At 35.8% G+C, this 18,260-nt stretch overlaps 1 protein-coding gene across 6 annotated transcripts in view; it reads left to right on the top strand.

Moving 5' to 3' along the window:
• LOC6037080 (cGMP-dependent protein kinase, isozyme 2 forms cD4/T1/T3A/T3B) overlaps window positions 1-18,260 on the top strand; it is a 289,426-nt gene that overhangs the window by 269,718 nt on the left and 1,448 nt on the right. For all 6 annotated transcript variants that reach the window (XM_038255436.1, XM_038255435.1, XM_038255437.1 and 3 more), the window contains 5 exons: window positions 11,539-11,775; window positions 11,838-11,987; window positions 12,158-12,362; window positions 12,427-12,715; window positions 12,782-12,907. In XM_038255436.1, coding sequence (XP_038111364.1) covers window positions 11,539-11,775; window positions 11,838-11,987; window positions 12,158-12,362; window positions 12,427-12,715; window positions 12,782-12,907 — 1,007 coding nt within the window. The remainder of the gene's footprint in view (window positions 1-11,538; window positions 11,776-11,837; window positions 11,988-12,157; window positions 12,363-12,426; window positions 12,716-12,781; window positions 12,908-18,260) is intronic.

The following is an 18,260-nucleotide window of genomic DNA, read 5'->3' as shown; positions in this document are numbered from 1 at the left end:
TTTTAGCTAAGTCCCTTAAGGGTAGTTCTAGCCAATTTTAACTAAGTCCCTTAGGGGGTATATCAAATAATTAAAAAAATCAACTTTCAAAATTTCAACTTTTTAGAATAATTTTAGCTTAAGGACCCCATTTCATGGCCAAAATAATGACCCCGACGAAATTGGTTAAAATTATCCCATAGTTCTAGCCAATTTTAGCAAAGTCCCTTAAGGGTAGTTCTAGCCAATTTTAACTAAGTCCCTTAGGGGGTATATCAAATAATTAAAAAAATCAACATTCAAAATTTCAACTTTTTAGAATAATTTTAGCTTAAGGACCCCATTTCATGGCCAAAATAATGACCCCGACGAAATTGGTCAAAACTATCCCATAGTTCTAGCCAATTTTAGCTAAGTCCCTTAAGGGTAGTTCTAGCCAATTTTAACTAAGTCCCAAATAATTAAAAAAATCAACTTTCAAAATTTCAACTTTTTAGAATAATTTTAGCTTAAGGACCCCATTTCATGGCCAAAATAATGACCCCGACGAAATTGGTTAAAATTATCCCATAGTTCTAGCCAATTTTAGCAAAGTCCCTTAAGGGTAGTTCTAGCCAATTTTAACTAAGTCCCTTAGGGGGTATATCAAATAATTAAAAAAATCAACATTCAAAATTTCAACTTTTTAGAATAATTTTAGCTTAAGGACCCCATTTCATGGCCAAAATAATGACCCCGACGAAATTGGTCAAAATTATCCCATAGTTCTAGCCAATTTTAGCAAAGTCCCTTAGGGGGTATATCGAATAATTAAAAAAAAACAACTTTCAAAATTTCAACTTTTTAGAATAATTTTAGCTTAAGGACCCCATTTCATGGCCAAAATAATGACCCCGACGAAATTAGACAAAATTATCCCAACGATTTAAACATATTTAACAAAAGAAAAAATAATAACAGATTGTGTTATGGACACTTAGAAACATTTCCATTTGTGCGATTTATGGTAATTTTATTTCTAAGTCTGTATACCGAACGAATACCAAATTTTGTTATTAGAAGAGTTTTTGAAATGAATAACATTTCCTCTTATAAGCGTGTTATTACATTTTCAATATAATATCACTTCAATACCAAATTTTGTTATTTTATCAGAAACAGTTATTATTTTTTCTTCTTGAAATTGAACTTCAGGATAAAATAATAACACTTTTTGTTATTTTAACAGGATTTGTTATTGAAATATTATTAATTTTGTTATTACCGTCTGCCCGGGAAGGCCTCGGAAAAATTTCACTTCGGATAATCGATCATCAAAAAAAAAGTTTTTCGTTGTCTAATTTTTGATTGTTGAGCATAGGTATGATCACTAAACTACGCTAAAATTATTTAGAATTTATAAATCCAAGATGGCGGCCAAAATGGCGGTGATGCAATATTGAAAAAAAAAACATTTTTTTAAAGGGCAAACAACAGCTCAAATTTGGGGTCGTAGAACTCAATTTTTTTGTTAAAAACAAGAAAATGAAAAAATACGAAAAAAAAAATTGTTCATGATTTGAATATCCGAAGTCCCAAGCAATAATCAAACTTCAGAAAATCGAGGCTACGGATAATCGAGTCTGGACTGTATAATCAATTTCACATACAATTGTGAAAAGAACACATGAGTAATTCTCCATAGAAACCTAAAATAGATTTTATTTAAAAAAAAAATGCTCAAACTTTTCGGGAGACTTCTCCATAAAAAAAGAAAATTGGTACGTATATATAATATTCAAAAAAAAAATATCTTTAAAGGAATGTTTATCGGTTTGGTGACTTCGACAAAATTGTAGGTATAAGGATTTTCGAAAAAGTGGAACGTTGAAAAAAAAATGCGATTCTTAAGTTATTTCCACAAAAATCCAATTTTACAAAACGCATATTTTCAATATTGTAAAATGTTTTGAACGTTTAATATTACTTCAAAATGTTAGAGAGGTTTCCAAAATAAAAAAAAAATATTTTGGAGTGATCAGAAAATTTTTGTTTTTTTACCATTAATTTCTGAGTTATTGATACAAGGAAAAAAGTCTGTTTGAATGAGACTTAGATTAAAAAACATAAATTGTCTTGTTATTTTTTTTTTCTTTTATTCAGGCCGTTGCAATTTTTTTTAAGTTAATATCGCCCCCCCTTCAAAACTTATCCTAAAAATCACGGGGTTTTTTTTTCAAAAAACTTAAAAATTTTAATGAAAATAGAAGTTACTTCAACTGAAAACGATCGAAAATGCATTTGTAAATTTCCCGGGAATTGCTGAAATTCAAGCGAAATTATACATTTTTTTCAATTTTTGGAACTATTTTTTGAAAATGCTCTGAAAAATATTGAATGAACAAATTCTACATGATTTTGTTCAATTAAATGTATTGTTTGGTTTATTTATAATTAATCAGCTGGTGCAACTACAGGTGTTAGAGGGTTAAATGTGAAAAATAGAAGACTTTTTGTGGAAAAATGTTAATTTATCGTATAATTTAAATCATGTTGCATAATAATACAACAACAATCATTGAAAAACTACTTTCTATTGTTTGTTCTCAAAAAATGCAACAATATATTCAAAGCTTGCTTCAAATATTTGAAAACATTGGGTTGTTTGGAATAAAACCGACACTAAAAAGCTTTACCATTTGTTCAAGAGCTGAAACCAGTATTTGTCATGAAAAACATAATTTCTGCATGTTTTTTTTTTTTTTTTTTTTTTTTTTTCATTTCAATAAACTGGCCACAGAGGCAAGTTTAAAATACCAAAATAAATATTCTTGTAGTTGAATGATTTTTTGCATGCAGTCAAGTTGTTAATTGATCTTCACACTTATTTAATCAATTTGCGTTCATGTCCTATACAATTTTGTTGCATAATATTAATCAAAACCAAGATCATAACAATTTTCAATAAATTTAAAATTTCCCGGGAAATTGGCTGAAAATTTCCCGTTTCCCGGGAAATTTGTATCCCCGGGATATTGGACGCTCTAAAATTTGATGAAACATTATTTTTTCCTGATTTTTAAATTCTAAAATTTCAGAAAATTCTTAATCTCTTCAAAAATATCTTAAACCTGAAACAATATTCCAACATTCAAAATTGTTCAAATCAAACCAGGTCAACAAACGATCATTCTTTAGTATTCACCAGCTCATCGCTGATCAATTAAGCTGCCAGCATTGTCGAGTTCACTACACCCAGAGTCAGTAATCATCAGCAAATCAATCAAAATGACCACCCCGTCGAACAACGGCAATTCTCACGTACTTAAGGCGCCAAACAAGTAAAAAACCCCAGAAAACGCGCCGCAAAATAATGTTTGCTATTATTATTGCTGTGGTTTCTTCAACTCGGTGGTGCTAATGAGCTTGGCCCAACACAGCTGGGCATAATTCGCGAAACAGATACCGTTTTGTCATTGCATTGAGGGGGTACTTGATAGAAATCAGCGATCTCGTTGGGAAAATGGTATCAATCGGTGTCAATCACCCGATTTTCAGCGGTTTGCTCAACAACAGTTTTTTTGTATGACTTGAAGATTGGTGATGGAGAGAATGACCACCACCACTCTACTACGAGAGTGTTTCGCCATGATCAATCAGACCGCCCCGAGATCGATGGTGATCTGGCCGATTCTTGGTCTCCGTCTCGGGTACATTATGGTACCACACTTCATCTTCTTTTTTGAGTTCTTCGACTCTCGTCAAGGCGTTTCGAGTGCAAATCAAGATAATGGTCGTGAAAAGAGGTACCCTCAGTTGCCGTAAAAAAATAAGCTCAAAACAAAAGAAACTTAAGGTGAAACGGGACGCCAGTCCATTATAGCAAAGAATGCTTGCTTTTCGAACTCTCCATAGGGGGATGGCGTCGCTATTTTTAGACCACGTTTTCCACTTTTTCTCATCGAAACCGACTACGTTATCGACTTCATTTTGCTGGGTGAGATAGGACGCCGTCTATTTTTAGACGATGACTCAGCACTTTTCCACTCTTGCGCTTAAAAAACCAGGTGGCAGCACGATGTAACGCCACGTCCCTATGCTTTCTCAATGCTCAGCATTCTTGTAACTTAAGCTAAGAGCAAGATTGTCCGTTCGACGCAGTGGTGAACGCAGAACGCTGTGCCAGTTCGATTTTTCCATCAACTGTCAGTCGAACAATCTGCAGGGGTTGCTTTGTTCAATGGTCGATGACTGGCAGGCTATGATGACAGGCGCAAAATTTTGCGTTTGCGTTCAGGCCTGACGGACAATCTTGTTCTTACCTTTAGCAGAGGAATCGCACATAGTTGCGTTTTGCCATTCAATTACCAACAAGCAATTGTGGTGCAGCGGTAAAGTGACTGACTTCCAATCAAAGAGCTTCTGTTCAAGTCTGGTCGAAAGCTAAAGTTTTTTTTGTTCATTATCAACACCACTGAGCTCCAGAGTTGTGTTGGTGAAACCGTAATTGAATTAAGCAGATTGTAATTGAGGAGCGATCATGCGCGAATACAATTCGCAAAACAATCGCTGCGATGGCTACAATGAGTGTGAAGAAGTACCAACTGTTTCGTGGTTGTCTGGCGAAGATCATCGAGCGATGATAATTCTGCGGGCTTAAAACGGAACGCGTTGCAAGAGGTGGTGAAGACATTTCAGCAACTAGTTTGTGTGTGGTATTGAGTGCTAAAATACAGTTTTATGGCACAATTGTACCCGCCAATAGGGCTCATGAAATTTATATGGCAAGATTTATAGAGGGTCGTTTCCAACTGTACTGAGACTTTCAAGGTAACAGATGGTCTGATGATGTGTGAAAACGGATTGAGCAAATCGTGATCTTTATATAAGGAAATAGCGATACAAAAATACAAAAATACAAAAATACAAAAATAAAAAATACAAAAATACGAAAATACAAAAATACAAAAATACAAAAATACAAAAATACAAAAATACAAAAATACAAAAATACAAAAATACAAAAATACAAAAATACAAAAATACAAAAATACAAAAATACAAAAATACAAAAATACAAAAATACAAAAATACAAAAATACAAAAATAAAAATACAAAAATACAAAAATACAAAAATACAAAAATACAAAAATACAAAAATACAAAAATACAAAAATACAAAAATACAAAAATACAAAAATACAAAAATACAAAAATACAAAAATACAAAAATACAAAAATACAAAAATACAAAAATACAAAAATACAAAAATACAAAAATACAAAAATACAAAAATACAAAAATACAAAAATACAAAAATACAAAAATACAAAAATACAAAAATACAAAAATACAAAAATACAAAAATACAAAAATACAAAAATACAAAAATACAAAAATACTAAAATACTAAAATACTAAAATACTAAAATCGGGCTACCTACGTTGGAGCCAGCCATAACACAATTTTAGTGCTCCGTTAAATTTTCAACTTTTTCACGCCGCGGGTGAAGTGTTTAATCGCGAACTTGCCGCCCGGAGATGCCCAAGCGTGGCGCTAGGCATGGCAACTCGAGTGCAGCACCGGGGACCTCGCGGAACCCGTCTCCTGGCCGGATTACTAAAAACAATCCGGCCAATAGTCAACTCAAGCCTTCCACCGCGGCGACAGCGTTGGAAGGCATTGACAAAACAAAGCTGCATCCACACTATCGCAGCCCGTACCAGCTACGTGTGAAGACAGCTAAGGCAGGCCGGCAGGCCTCCGGCGTCCCCTCCGTCACCCCCGTCCCCACACGCAACGAGTTCGAGCCGCTGAGTGGTGACGATGAGGACAATAAAGACGACTGCAGCACCAGCAGTAGCGACGACGACGACGACCCTGCACGCGGGTCGAAGAAAGCTGGAACAAGCAAAACTGCGGCGAAGGAAAGAAGACCTCCGCCGATATTTGTCGTCGACACACTAGCAGATCATGTGGACGAGCTACTGGAGGGTCAAACCTACTGTTTGAAGATCGGTAAGAAGAATGTGCAAGTGATCACGTTGTTAAGAGCGAATTACGATAAAGTGTTGATGGTCCTCAAAACACACAACGTGAAATACTTCACATTCGATCCGGCTGAAACGGTGCCGGTTAAAATAGTCCTGCAAGGGTACACGGACCGGCCAGTGGAGGACCTGGCTGGGCACCTTGCCGACGTAAACGTTCACCCCCGGGACATCAAGGTGCTCTCAAGAACGACTACGGTCACAGGTACTCACGTGCTGTACCTACTCTACTTCGATCGTGGTACCGTCAAGCTCCAGGATCTCCGACGGAAAAACGTTGGACGGTTTCTGGGTGACTTGGAGGTATTTCTCAAAGAATTCGACAGACGCAGCCCAATGCCACCGTTGCCAAAAATTCGGCCACGGCTCAAGAAATTGCAACCTCCCGCCGCGCTGCGTCAAGTGCGGCGAAATGCATTTCACGGAGAAGTGCAAACTTCCCCAGAAAGCGAGGCTGAGTGAAAGCGACGCTCAGCAGCACCGATCGCTTGTCAAGTGCGCGAACTGCGATGGCAACCATACAGCGAACTTCCGTGGCTGTGCCGCACGTAAAGCATACCTCGAGGAGCAGGCTAAGAAGAAAAAGAAGCTTCCAGCGACCCGGCCGCCTCCAAGATTAAGCCCAACCGTTCCTGTAGCTGGACAAGGCGCGGCAGATCGGATTACTCCAGCGATTCCTCCCGGCTGGGGAGGTTCCTACGCAAGCGTGACCGCGGCGAGCGGTACAGTTCCGGAACAAGCAGCTGTGTCCGGAGATGACCTATTCACTCTGCCAGAGTTTTTCGCCCTCGCGGGGGAAATGTTAACTCGTTTTCGTGCCTGCCGGAACAAGGCAGAACAGTTCATGGCTCTGGGAGAGCTCATGATCAAATTCGTTTACAACGGATAAGCTGCCTCGTGCAGCGCTGCTTTTCGGCGTCAACAGACAAAATCATTCTGTGATCTAGCTTTAAGTTTTCCTCTAACTATCCCCTTTCTATAGCAATTTTGTAGGTTTTTTTTTCCTGAACTTTTTCCTACTTGTGATTAGCCTTTAGAATAACCAATTGTGTCGAAAGACAAATTTATCAACACATAGCTGAAAGGACCTCCAAATCTCTATTAGGTTTAATTGCAAAGAAAATTGTGAATTGATTATTTACTTAATAAAAACTGAATTGAATTGATAAAATACTAAAATACTAAAATACAAAAATACTAAAATACAAAAATTCAAAAATACAAAAATACAAAAATACAAAAATACAAAAATACAAAAATACAAAAATACAAAAATACAAAAATACAAAAATACAAAAATACAAAAATGGAAAAACACAAAAATACAAAAATACAAAAATACAAAAATACAAAAATACAAAAATACAAAATACAAAAATACAAAAATACAAAAATACAAAAATACAAAAATACAAAAATACAAAAATACAAAAATACAAAAATACAAAAATACAAAAATACAAAAATACAAAAATACAAAAATACAAAAATACAAAAATACAAAAATACAAAAATACAAAAATACAAAAATACAAAAATACAAAAATACAAAAATACAAAAATACAAAAATACAAAAATACAAAAATACAAAATACAAAAATACAAAAATACAAAAATACAAAAATACAAAAATACAAAAATACAAAAATACAAAAATACAAAAATACAAAAATACAAAAATACAAAAATACAAAAATACAAAAATACAAAAATACAAAAATACAAAAATACAAAAATACAAAAATACAAAAATACAAAAATACAAAAATACAAAAATACAAAAATACAAAAATACAAAAACAAAAAACATACGAAAAATATCAATTAACTTTAATAACTTGCTTTACATCCTAGAAGCTCCCACACCAGCTTCACCAAATATCTCTTCCTGGTTCGTAACTTTTGTTCACCTCATAAATTACGTTCACTTTTCAAGTTGGCATTTAAAATTCTCCTTCTCGTAGAGTATTAACTAATGACTAATCTAAGCCGCGTTCCTCCACGTAGAAAACTAGTGGGCAAGCCTTCTTCTTCCTACATTCCGCCAGCCGGCCGGTCGCAGCCCGCAGAAATTAACGCCTCGACGTAACTTACAATTTGCAATCATTCATTGCTGCCCCAAGACTCAACCCTTTCGGAACATTCAGCTCTAATGACTCTAACAACTCCGCAACCACTCTAAAAGGGAGATTCGAACTGGTTTCTCGATACAAAGTTTTGCACTTGGAGAAATGCTCGACTTCCAACATTAGAGAAAGATAAATAATGATGGGACAATTTTCGAACTAAAACCAGAAGCGATTAAAATTTGGTCCGGAGGAAAAAAGTGAATGGCCACATCGATTAGGGACCTGGGAGGGCCTCTAGTTACGCCAGGTTGTCTACGCGTGCCGAGATGGTTTATAAGCTGAGCACTACGCGTACTGATTGCTACCTAATGTCCACTTGATTTATGACCACTGAAAGATGCAGACTTGCGGACCCTTCCTACTTGCAAGGAGAACAAAATCCTAAATATTAAAATTGTTATTGAAGTCCAATTAATTTTAAAGTCCATAATCATAACAATCTGTAGAGATTATGACAGCTCTGGCAACCCTGTTGAAAACTCTGAATACATATGCCAAATTTACATATGTTTTCAATGCCAGCGTTCTTAAATCGAATAAACACTAGAATCATATTGCTGTTAATTGGTAATTTGCATTTTTACTACCTATCAAAATAATATTAACTTTGAAAATCTGGCAACTCTTTCCTAAGATTTCGAAATTTAAGTTTAATCTACAAAACATTTCTAGGCTGAATTATCTAAATTTTGTTAGAGATCTGCTGAGTCTTGCGTTTTAAAAGTCGTTAAATTTTAACTCTTCATACTAACCTTCAAGTGTTTCATTGTTTGAAGCCATTGTCTTATAATTTAGAACATCTAACCTTAAAAAGAACAATAACACTATCTTTAGTAAAAGTGATATTTCATGATAATAATGCATCCAGTTTTGAATGTTCTATAAATTCCACTTAAATGTTGATATGTTAGGGACAGGGTTGCCGGAATATCAAAGTTTTAAATTCTTTGTAAAGGTCGTGAAAAGGCATCTGAAAAAAATGTTACAAAAGAACATGATGAAAATAACTTGAACACCCCTAAGTAAATTTTCATATTATTACGAAATTGTCACGACAACCCCTGGAAAGTACCCTCTCTCAACACTCAACGTAAATATTCCCGCACTTGTAGTAAAAGCAACCAGTTTTGGCAGAGGGTCTCAACGTGAGATAACACTCCAGCAGTCGTGATTCATGAATGAAAGTCGCAGCGAACCCTTTTTCCTCAAATCGCACTGGGGAGTCTCGTTTGGGAGCCGGTTTTTGGAGTGCTCCGCATATCGGAAGCACGCACACAAAAAGGAGTAAAAGTAGGTTTTTATTTTTGTTGATGTAATAACAGGTTGATTTTGAAGGCGAAAGTGCCGCCAGAGTAGCTGCAGGTAGGTTTTCACCGCCTCGCGGGGAGTTTGGAGTTTTTTTTTCGTTAACACCGGTTTCATATTTTTAGTTTTGTTTGATGTTTCAAGTGGCATTTTGGGAGCACGACTACTCGTTTTACATGGACCTTAAAACAGTGGCGGCCACCGACGTCATGCTCTGATTCTTGTGGAAAAAGTTGCTTTAACACATTTGAAGGATTTTTTGGTGAACTGGTTCAAATTGGGCATTTTTACTTGCTTTATCATGATGCATCTTGTGCGAACAAATTTCACACATCAGAGCAGCTTAAGCAGCTGGCTGAAAATAGTTAGAATTATATATTCTCTAATAAATAAAGCTGGTAAACATTTTATTTAAAGCTTTTGTGAATTTTAATGAATTTTCGTTGCAAAAGACCCAAGAACGAATCCAGAGGTTCACTCTTCATTATTATTTTTTTACTTTGAACGAAATATTTTCAAAACGGGCACTATTTCTTTAAAATAAAATTGAACAAATTGTAAAATTCTGGTTAAAAGTCCATGTCTCGAAAACGGTGCACTTTATTAAAATTTATGTTAAGTACTTTTCGATCTCAAATTTGATTTCACATTAAAATCTAACTTAATCCACCAATGTGGTTGGAGCCTTCCTCACTCTTTACCAAATATATCAGAAAATTTAAAAAATTAAAATAATGCAGATTTTGGGATTATTTTTTTTTTGTAAAAAACACATAGTTTAAAAATCTTCCAAAAATGATTTCCGTGTACCGTTTTTTTCTGAATAGCCCTCATCAATATCCACACATTTGTCTAAGGCATCAAATCGATAAGAAAATTTCTTCCAAAGGTACTGATTTTCGAATATTTACGTACCATTACCACAGAGAACAGATGTACATCTAGGCTCTAACTTGTGTGTAAACACTGTTGCACTAAAAAAATGCGTTGCATACAATCTTGCATCAAAGAAATTAGAGTGTGCAGGATACGCTTGGTGGCGCCACCGTCGCGGCTGAGAATACTTGACTTAACAATGAAAAAGGCTCAATAATTTCGAAAGAAAATAAATGTTAACCTCGTTTAAATATAAAATTCACTTCTGTATAATTCCAGTTGACTATAAATAATACAAAAATGCATTAACATTAACGAAAACATAACAGAAAATTAATTCAAAAATGATTTTTCAAGCGACAACTTAAAATAGTCCCTTTACACATGTTATGTCCGATTTCGTTTTGTTTACCTTCTTTGGCGCGTAAAATTGCAACCCTCTGATTAAGGACAGTCAGACATTGGTCTGATGTCTTTCGTACGGAATGTTTTATGCAGTGATTAGATGGTTCAAAGTTCTGCTACTGTAGGTCATCATGAATTTGGAAGTGGCGCTATCTAGGCGGATGGTGCACACCCTAACTCTTTTTAACGTATTTTGGTTTGAATTTCACACAAATTTTCACACGTTTTTCAATGCTGTGTGTTCAATGATATTCATCTTTTCTCTGTGGTTTTACGCCGTGACGTCATTTAACAGCTCATGTGCACTGTTTAAATGGTCTCGTCGAACTTCCCCGAACAAAATCGACGTACGCATCGAACTGTGCTAAGTCCATGTAAACAGTGCACTCCTTTCTAACCTCCAAACCGAGTCGGCGTAAAACCTAATACCACAGAGAAGAATGTGCTAATACGAAAGGCCCCAAAAAGTTTGTACTTTGCTGAATACTTAGTGTTTTGATGATCAGAAAAAAGATTTATACAAATTGTAAATACCTATTTTCATCTCGAATCACAATGAAGATTTGTTTATCAAACAGCATTGGTATGGATATAAGAATCAAATCAAGTTTCAATTAAGTAAAAAATGTGAGAATTCATAACTTTTTTACGAGCAGTAATTCTACAATTTAATGGAATTGACATAATGTTTGTAAATTAAATATTTCAGAAGAATTTTAAACTTCATATTTATTTTGCGGAGATCAAAATAATTACAAATAATCCAAAATTTTACTTATTGAAATCCATTTGCTTTTTTATTGCTTCACAGCGTTCCCATCTTCAAGAACCTGCCGGAGGACACGCTGTGCAAGATTTCCGACGTCCTGGAGGAGTGCTACTACCAGAAGGGCGACTACATCATCCGGCAGGGCGCCCGCGGCGACACGTTCTTCATCATCTCCAAGGGCCAAGTCCGTGTCACCATCCGCCAGGACACCACCCACGAGGAAAAGTTCATCCGCACTCTGGGCAAGGGCGACTTTTTCGGCGAGAAAGCACTGCAAGGGTAAGATATTAGGATCATTTTGAGTTGGAGAGATATTGAAGAAGAATTTTTGTTGATTTCAGTGATGATCTTCGAACGGCCAACATCATCTGTGACTCGCCGGAGGGCGTGACCTGTCTGGTCATCGATCGGGACACGTTCAACCAGCTGATCTCGAACCTGGACGAGATAAAGAACCGCTACAATGACGACGCCGTCAGCGAGAGAAAGAAGTAAGTAGATCGTGGTGCTCCGATGTAGACTGTAAGAACGATCCGATCATACCTTTCATCCAATTCCAAGCAATCCTAATTCTTGAGGAGTTCGTAAGTATTCTGTTCATGTCATTGCTGCCACGATCACCATTTCCGCGATCATAACCTTAATTCTTGTTTCTTACCAGGATCTACGAGGAGTTCCGCGACGTACGGCTGTCCGACCTGCGCGTGATTGCAACCCTCGGCGTGGGCGGCTTCGGCCGTGTCGAGTTGGTCCAGCTGGCCCAGGAAAAGGCGCGATCGTTTGCGCTGAAGCAGATGAAAAAGTCCCAGATCGTGGAAACCCGCCAGCAGCAGCACATCATGTCCGAGAAGGAGATCATGAGCGAGGTACGATCATCTCTTCAGCGATCATAATCAGAACTAACCGCTCGGATTTTTTTTCCTGAAACAGGCCAACAGTGACTTCATCGTGAAGCTGTTCAAGACGTTCAAGGACCGCAAGTATCTGTACATGCTGATGGAGAGCTGCCTCGGCGGCGAGCTGTGGACGATCCTGCGCGATCGGGGCCACTTTGACGACGGGACGACGCGCTTCTACACGGCGTGCGTGGTCGAGGCGTTCGACTATCTGCACTCGCGCAACATCATCTACCGCGATCTGAAGCCGGAGAACCTGCTGCTCGACGTGTCCGGCTACGTCAAGCTGGTGGACTTTGGCTTCGCCAAGAAGCTGCAGTCTGGTATGGGAGACTTAGAGTTTGGCCAAATAAGACAGCTAGAAATATTTAAAATTGATTTGTTTTCAGGGCGAAAAACCTGGACCTTCTGCGGCACGCCCGAGTACGTCGCACCGGAAGTGATTCTCAACCGAGGCCATGACATCAGTGCCGACTACTGGTCGCTGGGAGTGCTGATGTTCGAGCTGCTCACAGGTGGGTTATACTTTCCAACGATTATATGTTAAATGTTCTATGCTCAGCCTTTTTTGGTCTATTGCCGGCGAAAAAAAAATTCCTTAAAAAAAACTTTTAAATCGCTAATAACTTGTCAGGATCAAGTTGTACCAGCTTTGGTATGTTGGACAAAGTTGTAGAGCATTAGATTTTCTAAGAGAAACTCACCTGCTGATAACATCGTAGACAAACTAGCGTCTCCATTTGTTTCTTCATTTTTTTTTTTTTTTTTTTTCATTTAAACTTTACTCTCAAGTCGTGATTTTAAAAATCTAAAAATATTTTTTTAGGAGAATTTTTTTTAAATGGTTATCGAATCGTCGATTAAAAAATGAGGACTAATTAGTCATCTTTATTCTTTAAAAGGCCGCATAAGCTATTCTCCCATAAATAAGCATTTTTTTACATTTGAATAAAACTTTGTGTGTACATTAGCTAAGAGCAAAGAAGACAATCTTGGCAGCTTTCCATGAAAAAGGATGTTAAAATATTCGAAAATCTGTATTTTGAGAAAGGATTTTTTTAAGGCATCAATTCGGCAAAGCTGAAGTTGTTATAACAATAATGGCATCTTGATCAATATTAATTTGGCAGTGTTGCCAACTTTCAATTAAAGATTGTATTTTTTTCAAACATGGAAAAAAGAAAAAAAAACTTGTTTGACTTTAGAAAAAAAACCCAATTTCAAATTTCAAGCCCAACCATCAAAAGAAAAAAAGAATATATTAATTATTTAATTTATGGATTTTTTTCTTAAAGTTTAATGTCTTTTTTCCAAACTGTGGTCCGAAAATTCAAAATTTCCATAAGGTCTAAAAGTGTCCTATTTGATCAAACATACAAAAATAAACGTTTGGAGGTTTCATACAACAAAATTCCAATATTGGATATCTTGCCACCCGTGAATATTTAAACTCGGTGTTTCGAGAAAAATGCTCAGAGGGTTTGACCATTCGCTTTTCGCATGGCAAATTTCAAGCTTAAATCGTCCGTTGCTCTCTTTCTTCATAAAACGATTGGAAATCATCTTTTAAGTGTATTTAACAAATTTACTGAAATATAAAATTTTAAAATTTTGTGCATGTATGTAACCCTTTAAAAGTGTATTTTAAGTACTATATTAGATTTGTTATTCTAAAATACTAAATTTTCACAATATGCCGGATTTCATGAGAATATTATTTCTAAAATATATTTTTTTAATATGGCTTTAAACGATGCAAAATTTTGCATACATTTTTATTTTTAAATTTTATTTTGGTAAATTACTACAAATTTTCACAAAATACCGTATTCTATAAAAATTCTCAAATTTATTTTTTTTTAAATACGATTTTTTTCACAAAATACGTATTTAAAAAAAACATTTTTTTATAAGTTTAATATGAGCATTACAGCAGGCCAAGGGTGCATGATACTGATGATACTCGTCGGTTGACACACCTAGGCGAGGAACATCCCGGAAGGAGCCCAACTACATCCGTAGTGCTGTTTGGACAAAACAGCATGGCCCTTGTTCCTTGCAAGTGTCCTATTTTCTTACCTCCACGTTGGCTTGGTTTAGTCATCATGATGACAAGGTGTAACCTAGCTGGTGGCCTGTGGAAACGACTCGTAAACCTTTGACCAGCGAGGGTCAGAGTAGAGACGGCTAGAAGAAAGGGGCGCGACAATGTGGGAAAGGGAAGTAATTTGTGATTGTAGACGGTATTGTTTTGATCCGCAGTATGTTGAGTCAACTGCTGTGGATGTACCTGAAACATCGCACAACGGGGTTTCTCTTCTCTTCATTCTCAGCTACCACCTATCTTCTGTTTATTTTGTTTCACTGATTTTCTAACGTGGCTTCTGTTTACTATCCTCCATTTGATTTCGATTTTATTCATTTGATTCTCTTATTTCTCAACGCTTTTCCACTCTATTTTACCAATTGATGCTGCTGTAAAAAAACTGTCTGCTTTCCCTTAATTTGGCAGCGATGTCAATTTTGTTTATCAAATGCCTTTTCTTTATTTATCTATTTGAATAATTTCTCATCTTCCCTGTAAATTGCCCTCAATACAATCTAAGCTTGCTTGTTACCTCTTTTTATTAACTATTGTAAATTCCTATATCTACTTCATATATTACTATCTTCCTTTTACTATTGATTCTTTACATAGTATATTTCCTTCACTGTCCATAGTTTTGAAACTTCACCTTTTTCTTAAGCAAGTGAGGTTCGAGCCCTTACTCAATTTATGGAATGATTAAAGGATTAACACAAATATTACTATTGTACTTTTGAAAAACTTTTCTAAAATGCTTAGGACCAAAATATTGTAACAAAACACCGCGACAAAAGAAATAGCAACATATAACTACGACTCAACACTATGAAAGATTTCAGCAGAAAACAATACAAGGAACAGTAAATAACAAATAGTTTTTGAATTCAAACTAAAATACACAGAAAAAAATATGTAAATTTACACAGCACGTAATTACTGTTTCTTATGTAAACTCACTCAATGTAATGTTGAAATATGATGTAAAGAGTAAAAAGTCATGGAAATTACTCCAATGTAAATCTAAATCTAATGTAAATCATGAATAGAATGGAAACGTTGAGCATGGAAACTCAAATCTGATGGATTTCTACCCGTGTTCGGCTTCCTGTAAATTCCTATTTAATGTAAATCATATATCCAATGTATTTCTGCCAAACGTTGACTTCAAAACTACCCGAACTAAAAATAGTTATATTTGGTTCTCTTTCTATCGCTCTCATATTTCGCTTGCCCACTGCCTGAGCCTCGACCTGAACAAGTTGATGCTTTAGCCGCTCGTTTATAAAATGCGAAGATGGCTCAGTCGGCAGCGGGTAGCAGCAGTAACACCGAACATCCTACCCGTCGTCCGTTCGATTCCAGTCCAGCATTATTCCACTTGGCCGTCGACGAGAAAGCGTCCCCTACCTGTGAAACATCTTTTTAAAATCAGATTTTCCTTTTGCTGCCCGCTTCAACCATTTTAAAATAGAACATAGGCCACACCCCTTCCCTACTGCAATCCAAGTCGAGCTTCTTATTCCCATTGGCCAATCAGAATTAGTTGATTTGAACTAATGTAAATTCCAAAAGTAATGTAAATTCCAAAACTAATGTAAATTTTCAAAACTAATGTAAATTTCCAATGAATCTAGTGTAAATTTCCAATGAACCTAATGTATATATACATCATTTATCATGATACCTTTTGGTACATGATAAATTATGTAAATTTACAGGAATATTTTTTTCTGTGTATAACAGTTTTTGCTTTAATGAAAGTTGATAGGCACACTATAGATGGTTAGGCGCTTATACTTACATCAAACCCTACGTAATGTACCACCCCCGGCCGAGTTAAAATGCGTAACCGGAAAAGAAGGTGTGCATGCCTGGCACGAACACTCAAAGCGTGTTCTAGCGTGCTGCTCGTACTGACTCAGAGCAAGGGTGAGATGTAGGTGTAAGGGCAGTGCGTGTTCGTCGGGAACCTAGTGCATAAGATCGGTCAAGGCCCGTTCTTACACTGAAAATTGCGAATTGCGAATTGCGAAGTTTAATATGAGCATTACAAAATTCAAAATGTGGTATGCTTTTGATGTTTTAGAGATTTTTGATAAAATTTCAATAAATTGCAAAATACCGTATTTTAAGAAAATATTCCAATTTAGAATTTTGCAGTATGGAATCAAACGATCAACGAGGGGACCATCCATAAACCACGTGTACACTTTTTTGGAATCACAAACACCCCCCCCCCCCTTCCTCGTGGTTAATTTCCATACAAATAAAATCTTTTTTGTATAGAGGAAATCGGACAATCGCCGAAAAAAATAATAAAAAATAAATTTTAACAGAAAACCGTATTTTATAAAAATAATAACATTTATTTATTTTTTTTTCAAATACAGTCCAGACTCGATTATCCGAAGGCCTCGGAAAAATTTCACTTCGGATAATCGAATCACAAAAAAAATCGTTTTCTGATTTTTTATTGTTGAGCATAGGTATGACCCCTAAACTACGCTAAAATTATTTAGCATTTTTAAATCCAAGATGGCGGCCTAAATGGCGGTGATGCAATATTGAAAAAAAAAATGCATTTTTTTAAAAGACAATCAACAACTCAAATTTGACTAAAATGGGGTCGTAGAGCTCAAATTTTATGTTTAAAACAATAAAATGAAAAAAAAAACGAAAAAAAAAATTTTGTTCGTGATTCGATTATCTGAAGTCCCATACAAACCTTCGGATAATCGAAACTTCGGATAATCGAGGCTTCGGATAATCGAGTCTGGACTGTACTGTGTTTTTTTTTTGCAAAATAAAACTCATGAAAAGAAAATGCATCATTTGATATTGAAAATAATCAAAATTTGTTAATTTTTATATAATATGGTATTTTGTTAAAATTTTAGTACTTTACAAAAAAAGACCGGGTCCGGTGGCGCAGTGGTTAGCGTGGTAGCCTCTCACCCCAGTATGGCCTGGGTTCAATCCCAGACGGACCCGGTGGCATTTTTCGAGACGAGATTTGCCTGATCACGCCTTCTAACGGATGGGGAAGTAAAACGTCGGTCCATTAGCGTAAAAGTGGTTTTGGGTGACTCACCACACATAACCTTCGAACGCCTAGAAATGAGCAGGAACTTGCAACAGGGCCCACAAAAGACCCGAGGGTCGTTTAAGTGGATTGCTTTGCTTTTTTTTACAAAAAAAAAAAAAGAATTCTGATAAAGGGTAAATGCATACGAAATTTGCAACACGCTGCATATTACGAAAATTTGAGTAGTTCATGAAAAAAAAAATCTGAAAACAATATAAATGCTTACACAAATTCGCATTCACATCGCATCGATACCCATTGTTCAAATTTGAAATTTTGAGTATTTTAACAAAATACGGTATTTTGTGAAAATTTTTGCATTTTACAAACAAAAAACTGTAATAAAGTTGAAATGCATACAAAATTATGCGTCGTTTTAATTTTGCTAATTATGAAAAATACAGTATTTTGTGAAAATTGTTTAGTACTACTTATACATTGAAACTTACAACATTATCAAAAAAAATATATCATTGGGACTGCACAAAAGTTTAACAGGATGAGGTTTCAATAAGTCAATATTTATAAGATATTTTATATTATATGGCCAATAGAAGAATCTTCGTCGTGGATTTAAAATCAGCTCAGATAATTTACACTGTTGGTCAAATTTGTAGAAAATAAAATTTCCTGTATAACTTGCACTTTGCCTGACACAAACTGTACTTTCCCATAATTTCGCTGCCGGCCAGCGGGC

This window comes from Culex quinquefasciatus, chromosome 2, assembly GCF_015732765.1.
Source record: "Culex quinquefasciatus strain JHB chromosome 2, VPISU_Cqui_1.0_pri_paternal, whole genome shotgun sequence".
Classification (NCBI taxonomy): Eukaryota; Metazoa; Arthropoda; class Insecta; order Diptera; family Culicidae; genus Culex; species Culex quinquefasciatus.
This window is presented reverse-complemented; position numbering and strand designations above follow the sequence as displayed.